The sequence below is a fragment of the Colobus angolensis genome, unplaced genomic scaffold (genome assembly GCF_000951035.1).
Source record: "Colobus angolensis palliatus isolate OR3802 unplaced genomic scaffold, Cang.pa_1.0 Scaffold850, whole genome shotgun sequence".
In the NCBI taxonomy this organism is placed as follows: Eukaryota; Metazoa; Chordata; class Mammalia; order Primates; family Cercopithecidae; genus Colobus; species Colobus angolensis.
The window spans coordinates 173,391-193,132 of NW_012122377.1; the positions used below are offsets into that span (position 1 = coordinate 173,391).

The 19,742-nt window shown below is 37.5% G+C and overlaps 1 protein-coding gene across 1 annotated transcript in view; it reads right to left on the reverse strand.

The window, feature by feature from the left end:
- The window catches only part of CEP295 (centrosomal protein 295kDa), a 65,198-nt gene extending 46,528 nt beyond the window's left edge, over positions 1-18,670 (reverse strand). The window contains exons 1-7 of the mRNA XM_011930316.1: positions 18,546-18,670; positions 13,288-13,421; positions 12,307-12,507; positions 11,092-11,216; positions 10,266-10,359; positions 4,355-4,450; positions 466-606 (exon numbers count right to left, since the gene is read on the reverse strand). Coding sequence (XP_011785706.1) covers positions 466-606; positions 4,355-4,450; positions 10,266-10,359; positions 11,092-11,216; positions 12,307-12,507; positions 13,288-13,410 — 780 coding nt within the window. The 5' untranslated portion in view covers positions 13,411-13,421; positions 18,546-18,670. The remainder of the gene's footprint in view (positions 1-465; positions 607-4,354; positions 4,451-10,265; positions 10,360-11,091; positions 11,217-12,306; positions 12,508-13,287; positions 13,422-18,545) is intronic.
- Between the last annotated feature and the right edge of the window lie 1,072 nt (positions 18,671-19,742).

Below are 19,742 nucleotides of genomic sequence, written 5' to 3' on the forward strand. Positions count from 1 at the left end.
TTCACCGTGTTAGCCAGGATGGTCTCGATCTCCTGATCTCGTGATCCGCCCGTCTTGGCCTCCCAAAGTGCTGGGATTACAGGGTTGAGCCACCGCGCCCAGCCTGCTCAATGCATATTTAATGAACTGAATCCTCAAATTTATAGAGCACATATGCTACTTAAATAATTAAATCAGGAAAGTGATTTTTTTCCCCAGGCTGTTTTTGGACATATTGAAATATTAAACTTTCAATAAATTCATTAGTAAAATTTTTAGAACAGCAATACACTGGGAGAATAGCTTAACCCAATCAGAACTTGAAATGGAAGGGGAAAGAAAGTTGGGAAACTTGAAATCATATGAATCAGACACTATACTGAACACCCACCCTTCCCACCTTTCTTTGAGCTCATTCACTAATCAGTCCTGCAATGCTATTAGTAAGTCCATCAGTAATGGTCACGGGTAGAATTTAAGTCTTACTTGAGCCAAATGGATCTTCTTCATTGCTTGGAATCCCCGTACATGTGCCTTTTCAAACCGTTCCATTCTCTCTTGTGCTGCCTGTTTTTGTAGCTCTTCCAATCGTTTAGCTTCTTCCTCAGCAGCCAAATGAGCATCTGGCTAGCAGTCATTAAAAAGTTTTAGGCAAAAGTTTTAAAGTGTGAGACAAGCAATAACTAAAAAACAAAACAACCTTAAAATCATGTTTTCTACATATATAAAATTAAATATAAGAAGAGTTATATTTTAAAATGCCCACAATTATCAATGGCATGTATCTATGAAAGTGATCAAATTGTTAGTATAAAGTTTTATGAGTTACTCATTTTAAACCAGATTAGGTTATACTCCTCCAAACATATTTCTCCATCACTTTGTAAGAATAGAAATCTCTTGCTGGGTGTGGTGGCTCATGCCTGTGATTCCAGCACTTTGGGAGGCTGATGTGGGCAGACCACCTGAGGCCAGACTGTCCAACATGGTGAAACTGTCTCTACTAAAAATAGAAAAATTAGCCAGGCATGGTGGTTGGGCACCTATAATCCCAGCTACTCAGGAGGCTGAGGCAGGAGAATCGCTTGAGCTCGGGAGGCAGAGGTTGCAGTAAGCTAAGATTGTACCACTGCACTCCAGCCTGGGCAACAGGACAAGACTCGTCTCAAACATTAAAAAAAAAAAAGGAAACCTCATTAAAATGACAGTATTGAAAGGTAAATACCCACAAATCTCATTAACATAAATAACACAAAAAAGAGAAAGGGGCACAGAGTCTGGATTTACTTTTTTCTTTTTTTAAAGAGATGAGGTCTTGCTATGTTCACCAGGCTGGTCTCAAGCAATCCTCCCATCTCGGCCTCCAAAAGTGCTGAGATTACAGGAGTAAGCTACCACATCCAGCCTGGATTTACTTTTATTATCTGAACATTCACTTTCAAGTATAGGTAAATATTCTAAATGTAACCAGCAGTAAAAGTCTTTTTCTGTCTTTTATATGTTGAAATTCTGCCAGCCAGTTGCAACAATTAATGACGACCAAGAAAGCTGTTAACTTCAATTGTAAGATTATTAAAAATTCTCAAATGGTGAGATAAATAGGTAAAGAGATTGACAGTTAATAAATTAACAAAGAGTACACTGGCCAAACAAATTTATCAAAAATGTATCCTCTTTGAGCCACTAAATATTCACGCAAAACTAAATAACATCAGGCAAGACAAAAAAAGTTAGATTAAATCAAAATTATAATCTCTAGAAGTATTTAGTACATCAATATGTATACTAAATAAAATAACCTCTGAGAACAATATTTCAATCCATTTCAGCCATGAGGTTTTCAAGAAAAAAGTTGTTTATGAATTCTTCACATCTCTTGAAGATAAATTAAAAGCAGTATGTCAATTTTGGTAAACCAAAATTTTAAAGAAAGGAAAAATTTCAAAATAGCATACAACATGAATGATAAATATCAGCCCAGATATAAAAAGTCATATAAAGGATATGACTAAAGGGTCAGAGAAAAAGTTAGGGACCACAAACAAATTTTGTTCTTATTGATCATACTTCAAAACAAGATTTGTAATACAGCTTTAGGAAGACAATCCCCTATAGATTTGTGTCAATGTAATTAAAAACATAACCATAAATCTGGTTGAAATAATGTTAGATTCTATTTTCAGCATTTGAAGATCAAAGATATATGAATGATAAATGCTATTAATAAATACATTTCTGCATTTTGCACATCAGATATTTGGACAGAAATCCTTTTAGATATAATAGAGCACGGAAAATCGATGATGAATTTAACTGATTCAGCTGCACTTTTCTGCAGACATTTCTGGGTCTCACCACAAACAATATAGTGAATCTGACTCAAGAAATATTTTCAGAATGCAAAATTCATTTGAAAAAAGTGCTATGTAACTGTCACTGACAAAGAATAGACAGGATGAAGGCCATGAATAAGTAATGTAGGACTTCCAAGCATATGATGTTTTGTTTAGTTGTGTGTAGAGGTAGCGAATCTAACAAAACAAAATGTAGACAACTACTGGCTGTAAGTAGGACTACAGCAGGTCACTTTCATAATTCTTCTTCAGCCAAAGATATGTATTATGACATACAAGAGATTTTGGAATTACTTTATCAGGATGTTAAACACACACACACACACACACACACACACAATAGCAGCTCTTATGTGCTAAAAAGGCTGACTGAACAAATGAAAGTTTATTTGCAGAAAGCTGTTAAAGAAAAATACCCAAACATATATGCCAAGAGTGCAAATATTTTTTATATGATACTTGCTATAAAGATCATATTGTTCTCCTCCAGGGAAGATGCTAAAATTATTGTGCATGTGAGCTGAGTGCAGATGAAAATTGAGGTAATTTGATCTTGAAAGTCAAACACATTAATCATCACATTTTAAATCCAAGGTTTAAGGACAGATTTTTCCTAAGTGATGGAGTAAAGCAGCAAATAAAAGAAAATATTCGAATAAAAAGGTGTACAGTAATAAATCTATTTCTGGAAATATTCAGAAATCATATCTTCAATCTACACAAAGCTTTGGTTTGTGGGACCACTTTCATAAAACTGTTAGAAATAAAATGTGTTTGTGGTCCCTAACTTTTTTCTAACCCTTTATCATTGTAACTACTGATCTAATTTTTAAGTCCAAAAATTGAAAAGGAGGTAGGTCTTCTAGTTACTATCAAAAAAGAAAGCTTATGGATATTAATTTAATACCACCAGCACCCTATGCTGATGGAGTTAGGTAAAAAAATAATTCATCATCAATCTTAGTTAAAATGTAACATCTTTTTAATATCACAAAAATGCAGTGAATAGTAAAGCATTTAGCAACAAATTGAAGTTATTGTTCCTACATTATAATGTTGAAAATGAAATAATACTTTACAATTTTAAATAAATCTCAGATTTACTCTTGCATCTTAGACGTTCATTCTGTGATATTCATTTTAGTTCTTAACTGAATATTGCTTTTAATACCTGCTATTAAGCAGTCTACCAAAATGTGTATTTGTTGCATTCTAAATGCCACAGGAATGCTATAAAATTTATTTTCCTAGTAGCCAAATATATTCAACATGAAAAAATTTAAAACCCCCACTGACACAGAGAAATAGCAATTATAATAACAATATATCATTTGTTACTCTTAAGACTGGCAATAATTTTTAAAACACAATATTCCGTGCAAACAAGGTTATGGTAAGGTGGCCATTCTCCTATGTTGTTGATGCTTTTAAAAAGCAATTTAATGATCTGTATCAAATGTTACACAGTTTGGAGCCAATACTTTCTCTTTTAGGAATTTATATATAATCAGAGATGTGGATAAAAATGTGCAAGATAATGATTACTTACAGAAGCAAAAAATAATGATTAAATAAATGATACGATGAAATAGCAAGTGACTACTAAAAATCATGTTTTGAAAAGTGTGTATATGTTTATATTTAAATAAAAGTAAAATGAATTTATTAAAACATTAACCATATTCCACTTTGATGACAGAACTGGTGTTTTCCCAATAGTTTACACTTACGTGTATAGTTTCAAATTTTTCACAAATAGCATGTAATATTTTATGATTAAAAAAAGCTTTAAAATCTGCTATTTTAAAATATAACCATTTAAATAGCCAACTAGTTTAATTCATATTAAACCATCATATGCCTGACATAAAAATTCAAAGCATTTAAAAGGTTTTTGATTATTATTACCAGTTGTCCAAATTTTGAAATCTGGGAACACCATAATATAACTAAGATATAATTCAATTCAATGCACACAGAAATAATAAATCGAGAGCATGAAGAAACAATAAGTCAATCACCTGTTTTGTGTCTATCTCTCTACTCACAAAAGTGTGAAGATGGTGGTAGGTAGAACTATTGGTTTTGACTGCAGAAATTCTTTTTACTTCAATGTTCTGGAAAAGAGAACATAAAAAAATAGGTTAAAAGCATTAATTTTCACTTAAAGCTGAATCCAATGCAAAAAAAGTTATTTTGTATTTTATTGAGTTCTCCACATCCAAAACATGCTAAAATCTGCTCATAACGAAATCAAATTTTTAGTTCAATTACTTCAAATTTTAATAAAAGTACCAGACTCATCAGTATTTCAAATCATCTTCAAGGTGTCGCTAACTAATTAATGTGCTTTATTCATCTCAATTTTTAAGTTATTTATAGAGAAATTTCATCTTTAAATCTCCTGAATATAGAAGGGCTTATAGGCCATATCAAGCGAAATGAAAATCATTTCATTATATTTATAAGAAAACAACATGCCTCATTATGTCCTTTTCCATATCTAATCACAGAAATTCTACTACAGTTCATACCAGTCTTATTTTCTCAATGTTTAATGATGTATTTTGAGTTTTGTTCCTGAAATACTTGCCAATATATTTAAATTACACTTATTCCAGAACAAAACAACTCTCAGAAAAATGAAAGTAAACTACCTTCCCCCTTCTCTTTCCTGTATTTTGTAGTAAAGGCAGATTCAACCCATCACATCCTATCACACACTGATGTTAATTAACTAAACTGACAATATTAAGTGCCTACTATGTGTTAAACATTACACAAGGCATTGTGAACGACAATAAGAAGTAAAATAAAAGAATGGCCGCTGGCTTCAAGGAGCTCACAGTAACAGTTCTAACAACTAGAAGTTCTAACAATTACACATAAGTTAAATAATAAACCATGCATTTTACAGATAACATGATGAAAAAAATATCCAGAAAGAAATGCTAACACTTCTGCTGGATGTCTTCTGTATTATATCCTAGTAGTGAAAAGTTAGCAAAGTCCCTCAACTTTTCTGTCCCTCAGCTTCCTTAAGAAAAGTGGATTTATAGCTATTGCTATACCATATGATCATTGTGGCAATTACTGTGAGAATCAATTAAAGTATAAAAAGCATTTTTAATTTTTTTAAGGTCTGTTGACAAGGCCAGAGTACAGAGGCATGACCATAGCTCACTGCAACTCCTGGGCTCAAGTGATCCTTATGCTTCCAGCCTAACATAGCTAGGACTACAGGCATGTACCATCATGCCTGGCTAATTCAATGACATCACGAATGCAACACAGGTTGGGAGGGAGAAAAATTTAAGTAAGAATAGGTTCAGAATTAACCAGTTTTAGCTATAACATATATGAGTGTGGAATGATGAGGAGGACTCAAGTGAAAAGAAACAATATAAAAGACAAGAAGGGGCTGGGCACGGTGGCTCACGCCTGTAATCCCAGCACTTTGGGAGGCCGAGGCAGGTGGATCACTTGAGGTCAGGAGTTCAAGACCAGCCTAGCCAACGCAGTAAAACTCCATTTCTACTAAAAATACAAAAATTAGCCAGGCATGGTAGCACACATCTGTAATCCCTGCTGCTAGGGAGGCTGAGGCAAGATAACTGCTTGAACCAGGGGTCATAGGCTTCAATGAGGCAAAATGAGCCAAGAGTGTGCCACTGCACTCCAACCTGGGTGACAGAGCAAGACTCTGTCTCAAAAAAAAAACAAAGAAGGGGGGATTAAGAAAATCCAAGTAAAAGTGAACAGGCTAATGTGAGCAGAATTATCTGAGTACTTTTTAAGACCTTTTTTCTTATCTGAGAAACTTTCTCTTATCTGAGAACTTATTTCTTACCTGAGTAGCTTTTAACAAGTTTTTAAGAACAGAGACCAGTATTAGCAGTGTTAAAAAGCTATGGCCAGGTGTTGTGGCTCACACTTGTAATCCCAGAACTTTGGGAGGCCAAGGCAGGCAGATCACTTGATGTCAGGAGTTTGAGACCAGCCTGGCCAACATGGAGAAACCCCTTTTCTACTAGAAATCAAAAATTAGCTCGGCATGGTAGCACACACTTGTAATCCCAGCTACTTGGGAGGCTGAGGCAGGAGAATTGCTTGAACCCAGGAGGCAAAGGTTGCAGTGAGCCGACATTACACCACTGTACTCCAGCCTGGGTGACAGAGTACGACTGTGTCTCAAAAAATAAAAAATAAAAAAACCTGCACGGGTGATAAATGTACAGCCAAAGTTGAGAATTACCTAGACCAGTCAGAAGATAACTAATTGGCAAGTACCTGGAAATACATCCAGATATGTACAACAGAGGACTTTATTCAGGGTCTTATCATTCAGGTAAAGGATTAAACTGACCACTAATGAAAACATTAACTAGCATACATATACACATATACATATATATTTGAGACAGGGTCTTGCTATGTTTCCCAGGCTGGTCTTGAACTCCTGGGCTCAAGGAATCCTCCCACCTCAGCCTCCTAAGTAGCTGAGATTAAAGGCAGGTGCCACCACACCCAGCTTTAACTAGTTAATATTAAAGTTCAGTAAGAAACTGGTCACAAAACAAAAATTCAGAGATGGTGGTATACATTAGAATGCTTCACTCTACAAAGAATCTTAGTAGCCTTTAAATCAATGCCTTGAAAAAAATAAACCATAGGCTTCTTGACAAGGAAGAACTCTGAAGAAAACAAGTCTCTAAAATTATGTAATTTGATATACAAAAGTGATTCAGTTTACACATTTTAAAATACCAGTACTTCCAGAGTAAAGGCAATTATGTATAGATTGAATTTGGAATCCTCCCAAAATTGGGATCACAATTTGAGATTTCGATTACTATGAATCTTTATTGATTATAACAGGATTTCCAATGAATTGCACCTAAGTTTTTAGTGAAATCAGTCCTTGGCCTGGCAGAATTAGGATGATCTGTTAATAATTTAATCACTCAATTTACTTCCCGTGTTCTATCTTCCAGCCTTAGTTTTGCTCCACACTATTTCTAGCTTTATCTACCCAAGTACAGGACAAAACCAGCTTTCTACTCTGGAGTACCTGACACTGGCTCATGCAGCAATGGAAAACAAGAAAAAAAATGTCAGGGACTGTGGCACATGCCTGTAGTCACAGCTACTCAGGAAGCAGAAGCAGGAGGATTGCTTTAGCCCAGGAGTTCAAGTCTGCAGTGAGCTATGATGGTGCTGGTGAAGAGTCACTGAACTCTAGCCTGGGAAAAACAGTGAGATCTTGTCTCAAACAACAACAAAAAAGGTATAAGCAAGGGAAGAAGTAAAACAAAGCTCATTTTTCTCTTGCGTCTAGTATAGATATATGAGAAGTCTTCATAGCATCTCAGGGTTTTCAATACAAACTTCATTCTTTAACAGACCTATGAAAAGACTGTGGTTGTTTACATTTCTAGACTTTAGTACATAAGTAGTTAACTTTAACAGTTAGCATGAACTCTGAAGAAGTATATTCATGGGAAGCTAAGTGTCGCAGTAAAAAGATCATGAGTTTTATAGAATTTGACGTTGACATAAACTCTGGTTCTCGCACTTATCTATTAAAGGACTTTGGTTACATTACTTAAACTCTGACCTTCAATTTTCATCATTTGTTACATGGAAATATCTAACATTGCAGGGCTAATGTGATTAAATTAGATACGAATAAAAAAAACCTGACATAACTAAATTCTTAGGTATACAAGAAGTATCAATTCTCTTCACCATGTAAACAGCTCTCTCAAAAAATAGTATTTTCTTAAATTAAGGAAAGACCTTGGTTTGAGAAGACTAAATAGTCTAGGTTTATTTCCTCAGGCTTCTCAGCATTTATATTTTTATCTGCTTGAAGAAACAGTGATACAGATGCATCTATATCCTGTGTATGTGACACAGTGTTCTTATATGGTGCATTTCCCTGGACCCCAAATAGCCCACAACCTAGTTTTTCCCAAACCAAAATCCTGTCCCTCCCTTCTATGCGATAAATTCACAACCATCTCAAGACATTCAGAAACACTGCCTTATCCCAAACACCTTTATTGGCTTGGGTAATGGATTTTTCTAAAATAATGCCTTTTACTGAAACAAGAATGCAGTCACCCAGATCTTATTTATAAGTACCATTTCTCCACTAAAAAGAATCAGGGGTCTTTGGAGATACCAGATACGGGACAGAGTAAATTAAGCCAAGGTCATTTGCTGAGCCACAGAGCAAGGAAATGCTCAAGGAGTCATGGGGACGCAAGAACTTCAAGACTCTCCTGCTGATCCAATTTCAGATATTACAAACATCAGTGAGAAGAAAAAGAATAATGACTACAATTGAACTATGTAATATTGAGTAAAAAACCTCCACAAGTTAACAGTGATAGTCACAAAAGAGAAAGGAAAAAAAAAAAACCATTTACCACCAACGGCATTGATTATTACACCAACTCTTCACTCTGAAAACTGGCAGAGGGAAAAATGAGGAATATGTCCTGTTTTCTTAAAAGGAATTAGGCTGGGTGCAGTGGCTCACACCCGTAATCCTAGCACTTTGGAAGGCCAAGGCGGGTGGATCATCTGAGGTCAGGAGTTCGAGACCAGCCTGGCCAACATGGTGAAACCTCGTCTCTACTAAAAACACAAAAATTAGCTGGGCATGGTGGCGGGTGCCTATAATCCCAGCTACCTAGGAGGCTGAAGCAGGAGAATAGCTAGAACCCGGGAGGTGGAGGCTGCAGTGAGCCAAGATTGTACCACTGCATTCCAGCCTGGGTGACAGAGTGAGACTGCCTCAAAAGAAAAAAAGAACTAAATAGTTCATGCCCACTGAACAAAAAAAAAGTTTTGTTTGCTTTTTATAAATTTTTGACTTTGGCTTGTTATAAATACTAAGAATTAATACAAAGATAATCAAAAGGCATCATGGATAATATATTGCCTGGCTTTTATCGTGTCACTTTGTACTGAGGGAGTGACTGAAATATGACTTTTACGTCTGAATTTTGTTGGATCAAATGTTACATGGCAGATAGCTCAACGTAAAAAAGCAGGAAGTCTGACAAACTGAAAGGCCTAAGAAGTGAATATCTGGTACTTATGCTTATACAGAATATACTTGTATGTACAACTATATTAGACATCCCTGTATTTGTGGGTTTACTTCTACTTAATTTTTCAGATAAAAATAACTAGGTAATTTTGACAATCATCCAAATAGCCATTTCAATAACTGTAACAAGGTAATGTGGAGAACAAATATTTTTAAAATTTTCTGCTTTAATTACATTTTTTTAAAACAAGCTTCAAATCACAAAAGCACACATTTTACTCCCATAAAAAATAGATCTCTCTTTTTAATTTATAACATTGTTTTCCTCTTTTCTTTTTAAAAATCACACCTGGATACTTTATAATCTTATGCACATTTATTAACTTAACTGAAACTTAATTTATCTGTAAAATATTGACCATTTAAAATAAGCCAAATTCAGAGTGTGGGAAAGTCTACAGGACAAATAGTCTAGTTTTTTCCTCCCCAATATAAATAAAGGGCATTTTTTTCAAAAGGCAGAATTATTAAAAGTTTTTTCAAAACCAAAACCATTATAGTTTTCCAAACAACAAAATTTTTTTGACATCATTGAGGAAGGGTGAACAAATACTGGGTATTAAATAATATTGGAAACAATATTAGTATTATACTAAGAAAAAAGTCCTTAGACATCAGAGATACACACTAAAGTATTTACAGGTGAAATGATATCTAGAATTATTTTAAAATATTCGATATATTCCTGTAAAAGTTTTTAATTGTACAAGAAAACTTGTATAAGTTTAAGTGGTAGTCATTCTGACCTCCAGTGAATTATAACAGTAAAGAAGAATCATGACCTAGTTCCTCTTAATACTCGAACTCACCTCAAAAAGAGCTGGAGGAGGAGGTGGCAGACTTGTAATTTTGGCTGATCTCTCTTTTTCCACAAGCAGTGCTTCCTTTCGAGCTTTTATATGCCTTAAGAAACAAGAGATGTCATCAATTAATCTATCAGTGATAATATTACAGTACAACTCTCCGGGTTAAAAATATACAAGTCATAGGCTCAAGAAATCCTCTAGTCTGATTCCACAGGCTCAGTAAGCTTTACACGTGTAAAGAGTCTATACACGTTAAGAAAATGTTTAGAAATTGAGAGAGGCCTATCTAAAGACAGAAAGCTCTATGGTGGGGACCAACCCAAGAAACTTACAATGTTCTTTAGAGTGAAAAAAACCCAGAAATTTTGTTAAAAATGGCCATTGCTAACTAGTAACAGAGCCCTTAATTTTTTACTTTCCTTCACTCATGTTTCCTGTGAATGGCCCTTTAATTTTTACAACATGCAAAAAATACTGATGACTTCCAGAGTCTACAACCTTGTTTAATGTTATTAATCACATCAATTTTTATTTCATGTTTACATCAGACAGACATTGGTTGACATGCATTCTGAACTAGCCATACATTTCTTCAGAAACTTAGTTACTGCTGCTGAACTCAAACTACAACTAGAAAAGAAAGCTCATTAGTTATTATGTTCACCTAAGCAAATCACTCCGTCCCCAGCATTATTTTTAAATCAAGTTTAACAAATGCAATGAATATGCTACTGTGATGTTTAATATTTGCTTACACAGTATCCTATGTATCCTCTACTTTCAACCATGTTAGTTTCAGTTGAGATTATAGTAAAAATTATTACTTTACCAGGTTTTTTGTTTCATTAATATTTCTTTTTTATTTTTCTGTACTTTCAGGGCTTCTTTATGCCTCAAATCTGCTTTTCTTTTCCTTTCTGCTGCCTGCTGTGCCAGAGCATCCAAATCAGGTTCCTAAAAATATACATCACTTAAAATGTCATATTAAACAAGAATAACAGAAATGTATCTCACATGATATCAGAAGTGATTTATCAATTGTGTCATCTTCTTTCTACATACTATAGCAGTGTTTCCCAGAGCATGATAACAGCACCACTGATGATATGCCATATTAGGGGGGACAAACACAAACATTTTAATGTAAAGTTAATGCAATCAATTAACATATTATTACAAAAATATAAATAGGATATCGAACTACTTGGGACATGGTTAAAGTAAGTAATAAAAGAGTCCATCTAAATTAAAATGTCAAATATATAGTGATATGGGTAGTTTCCCAGTCAGGGCAAAAATTGTGAACATGGTATTCAAACGACAGAGGTTTGGGAAACACTGCACTAAAGCATGAAATGAATGTGGCACACATAAAACCACAAAAATCTGAGTCAGAACTTAACAGCTATGACTAAAAACACAGGCTAAAACCAAGGACCATGGAACAGATTGCCACAATCTTTGAGATATTTTCTTCCTCTCTAGTTGTTATCAAAGATTTACTTTTTTTGTAATTAGGCTATTTATTGTATGTGACTGATTCTGGGACTGTAGTATTTCCACATCATAAATCACAATAAATCAAAATAATGGGGCAAACTTACCATGAGTTTCTGAAAGTCATCAAAAAATGTTTGCTATTAGTAAATGAAATCCAAATGTATATACATTCAAACCACATGTTTAAGGGAAATATACTGAAATATCTGAATTCACCCCACCAAATCTCTCTAAAATGCCTGAGATGGACAACAACTTCTGATTCAGAAGATTATTATTTCCCCAGATAGAGGAGTACTGGAAGAGAATAATGCTAATTTAAACATCATAGGAAGATCAATTTTGTTTGACATGGATTTTACTTGAAATAACTCTTAGTAAGAAATGAGCCTATTATTCACAAATTCCATTAAATTTACAAAAAAGCTCAAGCTGCCCCAAAGAAATTCAATACATGAAAATGTTATCAGAAAAGCATTCAACAACTATAATTTACTTTTGACTAATATTACTGCCACAACTGGGTAGTCAAATAAGATCTCACATTTTCTTTGGCCTGTCGATGTCCCTCTCCCATACTTCTCAAACTTGCCAAATACAGTTTTTCCAAGTTCTGTATTTTCTGAGTTTGTGATTCTTCCCACTCTGCCCTTAGCTCCTCTGCCAAACGTGTAAATTGTTGATTTCTCCTCTGTTTTATGTCTTCTCTTATCTGTAAGGCGATATCTCTTTCTTGTTCTCGAACCTAAAGAATGCGTATTTAACAGGTTATATGAAAGGAAGTTCACTTAAACTTTTTTGAAAAGCTATTTGGAAACAGGAACTCAAATGAATTCTCTTAAGTCTGTCAACTCTCTTTGACACTCATCTTGTATTAGATAAGGACTATTTAAAGCAGAAAATCTGAGTGAATGTACAAAAAGTAAAAATCTCAAGACTGTATCTAATGTCTCCTAACTGATAGCTTTTATTCAGCACCCACTCCCAAAAGGACTGCCATTATCACTCTAATAACCTATAAAAGCTAAAGTGATACATATGATTCAACAAAATCTATAGCCCAGAGTATAGATAGAGCCAGGTGAAAGCTCCATTTCTGTTGTACATCATCTGATTCTAGACAGAATGGTGCCTGAAACATACTTCACAAAGACTTTAAAAACACTTCTAGAAAAGGGTTATCTACAATTTCCTGATAAATTTGTTTCAGCAGCTAATAATCTTTCCAATTAGTGTTCTTCAGTCATTTAAGTTTCCTGTTATCAATTAGACCATTTTTAAAAAAGACAAAGAGCAATTTGCAATATTTGAGTCAAGTAATACCTATCTTCCAACTCTTCTACAATCTACTTACCATCTCAGCCTATTTTTCAAGTCTTCCAAAACTAGTTAATACCGAAGAACCAGGGCTCTTGCATACCCAGACGAGGTTTTTAAATATAACATCTAGAACATTCTAATGTAAAAGAATACTAGTAATTTGAGGAAGAAAGGAATTTAAAACTTTATTCCAAAAAAGTCATACCTGTAGCAATCTTAGTTTTCGTCTTCTTTCATAATCTTCCTTCAAAATGAAGGCTTCCTCATTAGGACTCAATCTCAACTTGCGAGCATTCACAACTTTTCTTTTCATTTCTGTGTACTTCATGTATGACAGCTCTGAATTTAAAAAGGAAAATGTCTATATAAATAATGTAACATTAAAATAGGGCAGCAAAGATTAGAATTTTGTTGTTCTGTTTTTTTTGAGACAGAGTCTCGCTCTGTCACCCAGGTTGGAGTGCAGTGGTGCGATCTCAGCTTACTGTAACCTCTCCCTCCCTTGTTCAAGCAATTCTCATTCAAGCCTCCAGGGTAGCTGGGATTACAGGTGCACGCCACCACGCCTGGCTAATTTTTGTATTTTTATTTTCATTTTTATTTATTTTTTATTTATTTATTTTTTTTTGAGACGGAGTCTTGCTCTGTCGCCCAGGCTGGAGTGCAGTAGCCAGATCTCAGCTCACTGCAAGCTCCGCCTCCCGGGTTTAGCCATTCTCCTGCCTCAGCCTCCCGAGTAGCTGGGACTACAGGCGCCCGCCACCTCACCCGGCTAGTTTTTTGTGTTTTCTTTTTAGTAGAGATGGGGTTTCACTGTGTTAGCCAGTATGGTCTCGATCTCCTGACCTCGTGATCCGCCCGTCTCAGTCTCCCAAAGTGCTGGGATTACAGGCTTGAGCCACCGCGCCTGGCCTAATTTTTGTATTTTTAATAGAGATGGGGTTTCACCATGTTGGCCAGGATGGTCTCGAACTTCTGGCCTCAAGTGATCCACCTGCCTTGGCTTTCCAAAGTGCTGGGATTACAGGCATGAGCCACCATGTCTGGCGGGAATAACTTTTAAAATTCGTGTTAATACTTTTGATATTAAAAGTTTATACACATGCAAGGAAAATTTGAGTAAATGAAGTCCAACTTATTTACAAACAGCAATTATAAATTCACACTTAGATCAGTGATACTCAGAACGGTGGGAAAGGGGAAATGAAGACTGAATCAGAATTACTCAGGAAAGTTTTCTCCCATCTATAGCAGATTGTCTACCTTGCATATCTGGACCTGACTTATTGCTGGTTAGCATTTCCACAGGTTACTGAGCTTAAATGTGAAAAAGCACAAAGACCTAAAAAGATGTTAGCATAGAATAAAACTTTTCAAAACTACAATTTGACACTTTAGAACTTTTATAACTTGTTCATAACTAGTAAAGTTGCTACAATTTCAAGGGTTCTTCGTTCCTAGATTCAACTCCCAGTCTACTGTATATAACTTGATCACCAAGTGTCATTGTTGCCTCATGAAATCACATCAATCCCATGTTCTATACTCTACAGTAAACAATTCTTCAATAATTATAGTGATGCAAGTTTTACATGAATGACCTGCTTGGCAGTATCAGGTGTTTAGGTTTCCAGATCTATTCTTCTTTTCCTTTTTTTTGAGATGGAGTCTCGTTCTGTTGCCCAGGTTGGAGTGCAATGATGCGATCTCGGCTCACCACAACCTCTGTCTCCTGAGTTCAAGTGATTGTCCTGCCTCAGCCTCCTGAGTAGCTGGGATTACAGGCATGCACCACCACACCCGACTAATTTTTGTATTTTTAGCAGAGACAGGGTTTCACCATGTTGGCCAGGCTGGCCTCGAACTCCTGACCTCAAGTGATCCACCTGCCTCGGCCTCCCCAATTACTGGGATTACAGGTGTGAGCCACCACGCCCGGACCAGATCTATTCTTCTGTTGCTACTGTTCACACCCGGTGTTCTCTCTCTCCTCCCTAGGTTATAACATGCTCCTCTTTGGGGGAACGAGACAGAAAGAAATGGAATAAATATAAGAATCTATAGTTCTATAATTTGAATACCCACCTCAGATAATTCTGATATTAACTGGCTCCCATTACTGCCATTTCCAAAAAATTAGACACTTTATATCAGTACACGACAATTTTATCTGAGACAAGTCAACATTTCTCAGGTCTCCCTCACAACGACCAGGCAGGCAATCTGTTACTGAATGTTTACATCTTTCTGAAGCTGGCTTAAGCCCTCCTTCTTCTAAGAAGCTGTCCTCTGATAATTCCTGTTCCAATTTCCCACTCCTGATTTGCCTACCTCTAATACATTATTACCTATACATTCAGATGGGGACAAATTTTATGTTGTCTTGGTATTATCTCCTGTAGTTTTTCATAAATTAGTTTGCTCTTTCTAGCTAGATTCCTAACAATTGAAGGACAGTGGCTATGGGTTTTTAAATAAAAATTTTAATATTCAACTAAATGTAATAAATAACTACCAGGTAATATTTCACATACTATGGATGGACAATGTTTTCAACCAGGTATAAACAGAATGGGGCTAGGAGACTGTGGGGTTACCTAACAGTCACCTTTCCAGTGACTTCTCCATCAGAATGTAAGCTCATGAGGGCACAATGGACTTATTCACCATTTTATGTCCACAGCCTAAAAACAGTGTCTCGCCCATAGGTAGTTACTTCAGTAAGTGTGTTGACTGAATGAATAACTCAATAAGTTAATTCACGTAAAGTGCTACAGAGCTATACGCAATCATCACTATCTTCAATAAGACTCTAATGCCAAAAAGGAGTAACTGCTTGCATTAAAAAATCTTTTAATGCATCCTACTCATCTAATATTCACATGGCTTTGGTAAAGGTGACTAAAGTACTGATTATATTTTTCATGCTATATATGAAGAAACAAGGTCTCTTGGGTTAAAGGACTTTCCCTGAGTGACAACCGCTAGTGGCAGAGCCAAGGGAAGAATCTGGTTTCCTTATTCCAAATGGCTCCTAACTTTCCAACACACAAAAACATGTGGAGTGGCGAAAATTTAAGCTGTGGTTGAGAGTGAGACTTTAAAAAACAGAAAAGAATTTAACAAAGAAGAAAAAGGAACAAGATTAATCCTCACAATGTATCTTTATTATTTTGTCTGAAGGTCTGAGAATTCACTCATATTTAAATAATTAAGACTAATTCCTGATGAATCTCACAGACATAATATCACTGAATTTTTAAAAAGCCAGACACAAAAGAGTACAATAAAATTGATTTATATAAAGTTCAAAAACAAGCAGAATTAATCCATGAGAGGTAAAAATAAAGTTGCCTTACTGGAGGTTACTGACTCGGAGATGGCACAAAGAAGCTTGCTGGGGTACTGAAAATATTCTATATTTTGATCTGTATGATGGTTTACACACATGTATACGTATGTAAAAATTCCTCAAATGGTATACCCAGATTTGTGTGTTTTATTCTTATACTTTAATACACAAGGAAAAAACCCTAATATTTCAGATTTTAAGTATTCATTACTTCATCTCAGAGAATTATCGAAAAACATACATACATTTATTATTTTTAAGCTCCTACAATGCGATAGAATAACTGTTTCCTCTTGTGTATAATTTTTAAATTTTTAAAACTTTTTATTTGGAAATTTCAGGCTTAGAATTCCCATTTGCCCTTTCAAAATCTGAATATTAACACTGGCACCATATTTTTTACAGTATTCAATTTTTGTCAATTATCACACTAATGTCTATTTTCTGGACCAGGAGCCAATCTAAGGATAACACATTGCATTTGTTGCTGTATAACTGTGGGTCATCTAAAAAGCAGATGCTAAGATGGCAGTAAACCTGCAAATATTTTCAGACTTCAATGTAAGTCTGACACTGAACGGAGGGAAGTAACAATGGGTAGACCCCTCTTAGCCATGCAGTATAAGAAAGGTTCAGCAAGACCTGTGGGAGATCCTCAGGAACAGGCCTGCCACTGTCAGTGGCTAGGAGCAGCCCATGGGAAGCATGGCCTCAGTGCAAATGGAGATTTCAGAATGCAGGGGATTAAGATATGCGAGTTACATTCTCATAATGCCAACGTTGTTATGTCTCCCTTAATCTGGGACAGTTTCTCAGTTTGTCTTCAAGACCCTGTCATTTTTGAAAATACTGGCCAAGTACTTTGCTGAATGTCCCTCCAGTTAGATTTGTCTAATCTTCTATGATTAAACTGAGGTTATGTATTTTTTGGCAAGAACACCACAGAATTGATTAGGCACTTTTCTCAGTGCACTGCTATCAAGAGGTAAATGATGCTGAATTTTGGTCACTTGGTTAAGATGATGTCCACCAGGTTTCTCCTCTGTAGTTACTACTTTTCCTTTATAAGTATCTTATGAAGACAGTGGAGGCTACAGAAACATGCTTTTCATCATACTTTTGCCCAATGACTTTAGTATCCACTGATGACTGTTGTCTGAAACAACTACTGTGATGTTTACCAAATAGTATTATTTCCATTATTCCTTCTACAATTATCAATCGGAGTCCTGCTGTAAGGAAGTTTTGAGTCCTGCTGTAAGGAAGTTTTCCCTGCTGCCCCATTCACTTGTTTATTAATTATTTATTCTTAGTAACACGGATTTTTAAATTCTACATTTTATTACTATCCAATATTGAAGATGATACTATTTATATTGCAAGATGTCGTCCTGAGGATTAAATGGCTCCTGGTACACAGTAATCACAAAATTAACATTAAACATGGAAGATCTGGGTTCAAGACCCAACACTGCCACTTATTAGCAGGAAGATACTAGCCAAGTCATTTAAGTCGCTTTGTTCTCGTTTTCTTAAACTGTATAAAGGGAATAATAACATCTGCCCCAACAGGTTTGTTCCGACGTGACTTAGCGTGAAGTCTTCAAACACACTCTAAGTATTAAGGACTCAAAAGTACACCAGTGTTTTAAAGGCTGAGTTTGTGACAGGATTGAATAACTGAGAGATTAATGTGGCAGACACCAAAAGAGAGCTCGCTCTCTGCATGAAACGATTCCAGGCAAGGCTCTTAACAGCTACCAGGTGGCAGGCCATGGCCGCGGGTGATTTGGGGAAGCGCCCCTCCCCCGGCACGGAAGCGCCGGCACAGGAGAGGCTGCGGGGGAAGCTCGCGCGTCCTGACCCCAGGAGAGCGCGCAAAGCCTCTCGCACTGAGCTGCCGGGTCTGGGCCAGACACTCCTTACAGCCGCCAGCCCGACCGCGGGCAGGGCCCACGGCCTGCGGAGCCTGAGAAACGCGGGACGTACCTGCGTTCGCAACAAGGCGCCTTCCTGGGATCCCCTTCCTTCGGAGCACAATCCCAGCTCCTGGGCCTCGGGGAGCCGCGCTCCTACGGGGCGACTGGGAAGCCGGTGCGTCCGTCACTTACCTGAGAACCCGAAGCCTGGACACAGTAGCCGCGACTCAGAGCAAGCTGGCCTGGTAAGCCCCTGCCCATCAGCTGCCCAGCAGCCGTTTCTGCGCCTGCGGGAGAGCCATCGCCGAGCCGCCGTCACTTCCGTCATTCAAACCGCCCGCCAATGGCGGGACCAAACCGCGGGAATAGGCCCGGTCCCGCCTTCCTCAGGGGCAGCCTGGAAGGCCGCGCGGTGTTAAAACCCCGCGCCCCGCGCACGCGCACAGGCACGCGCCAGTCCTAGCTTGTGTAGGGGCCCATTATTTGTCACACCTGTCGGGCTTTGACGTTTTCCCCTCTGGGCCGCGCTCGGTGGCTCACGCCTGTAATCCCAGCATTTTGGGAGGCCGAGGCGGGGGGGATCACTTGAACCCAAGAGTTAAAGACCAAGTCCTTTTAAAAACATAGTGAAGGCCGGGCGTGGTGGCTCACGCCTGTAGTCCCAGCACTTTGGGAGGCCGAGGCAGGCGGATCACAAGGTCAGGAGATCGAGACCATCCTGGCTAACACGGTGAAACCCTGTCTTTGCTAAAAATGCAAAAAAAAAAAAAATTAGCCGGGCGTGGTGGCAGGCGCCTGTAGTCCCAGCTACACGGGAGGCTGAGGCAGGAGAATGGCATGAACCCAGGAGGCGGAGGTTGCAGTGAGGCGAGATCGTGCCACTGCACTCCAGCCTGGGCGACAGAGACTCCGTCTCAAAAAAACAAAAAAACCATGGTGAAACCTCATCTTTACTAAAAATACAAAAACTAGGGGCGTGGTGGCAGGCGCCTGTAGTCCCAGCTACACGGGAGGCTGAGGCAGGAGAATGGCATGAACCCAGGAGGCGGAGGTTGCAGTGAGGCGAGATCGTGCCACTGCACTCCAGCCTGGGCGACAGAGACTCCGTCTCAAAAAACCAAAAAGCCATGGTGAAACCTCATCTTTACAAGAAATACAACAACAACAAAAAGTAGCCAGGCGTGATGGTGGGCGCCTGTAATCCTAGCTACTCGGGAGGCTGAGGCAGGAGAATCGCTTGAACCCAGGAGGCGGAGGTTGCAGTGAGCCGAGATCTCGCCAGTACTGCACCCCAGCCTGGGCGACAAAGCCAAAACCTGTCTTAAAAAGAGTGCAGAGCCATGAGGGTGACTTTTGTTTTAAGGCCCCATCGTGAAGGTATCTTGGGAT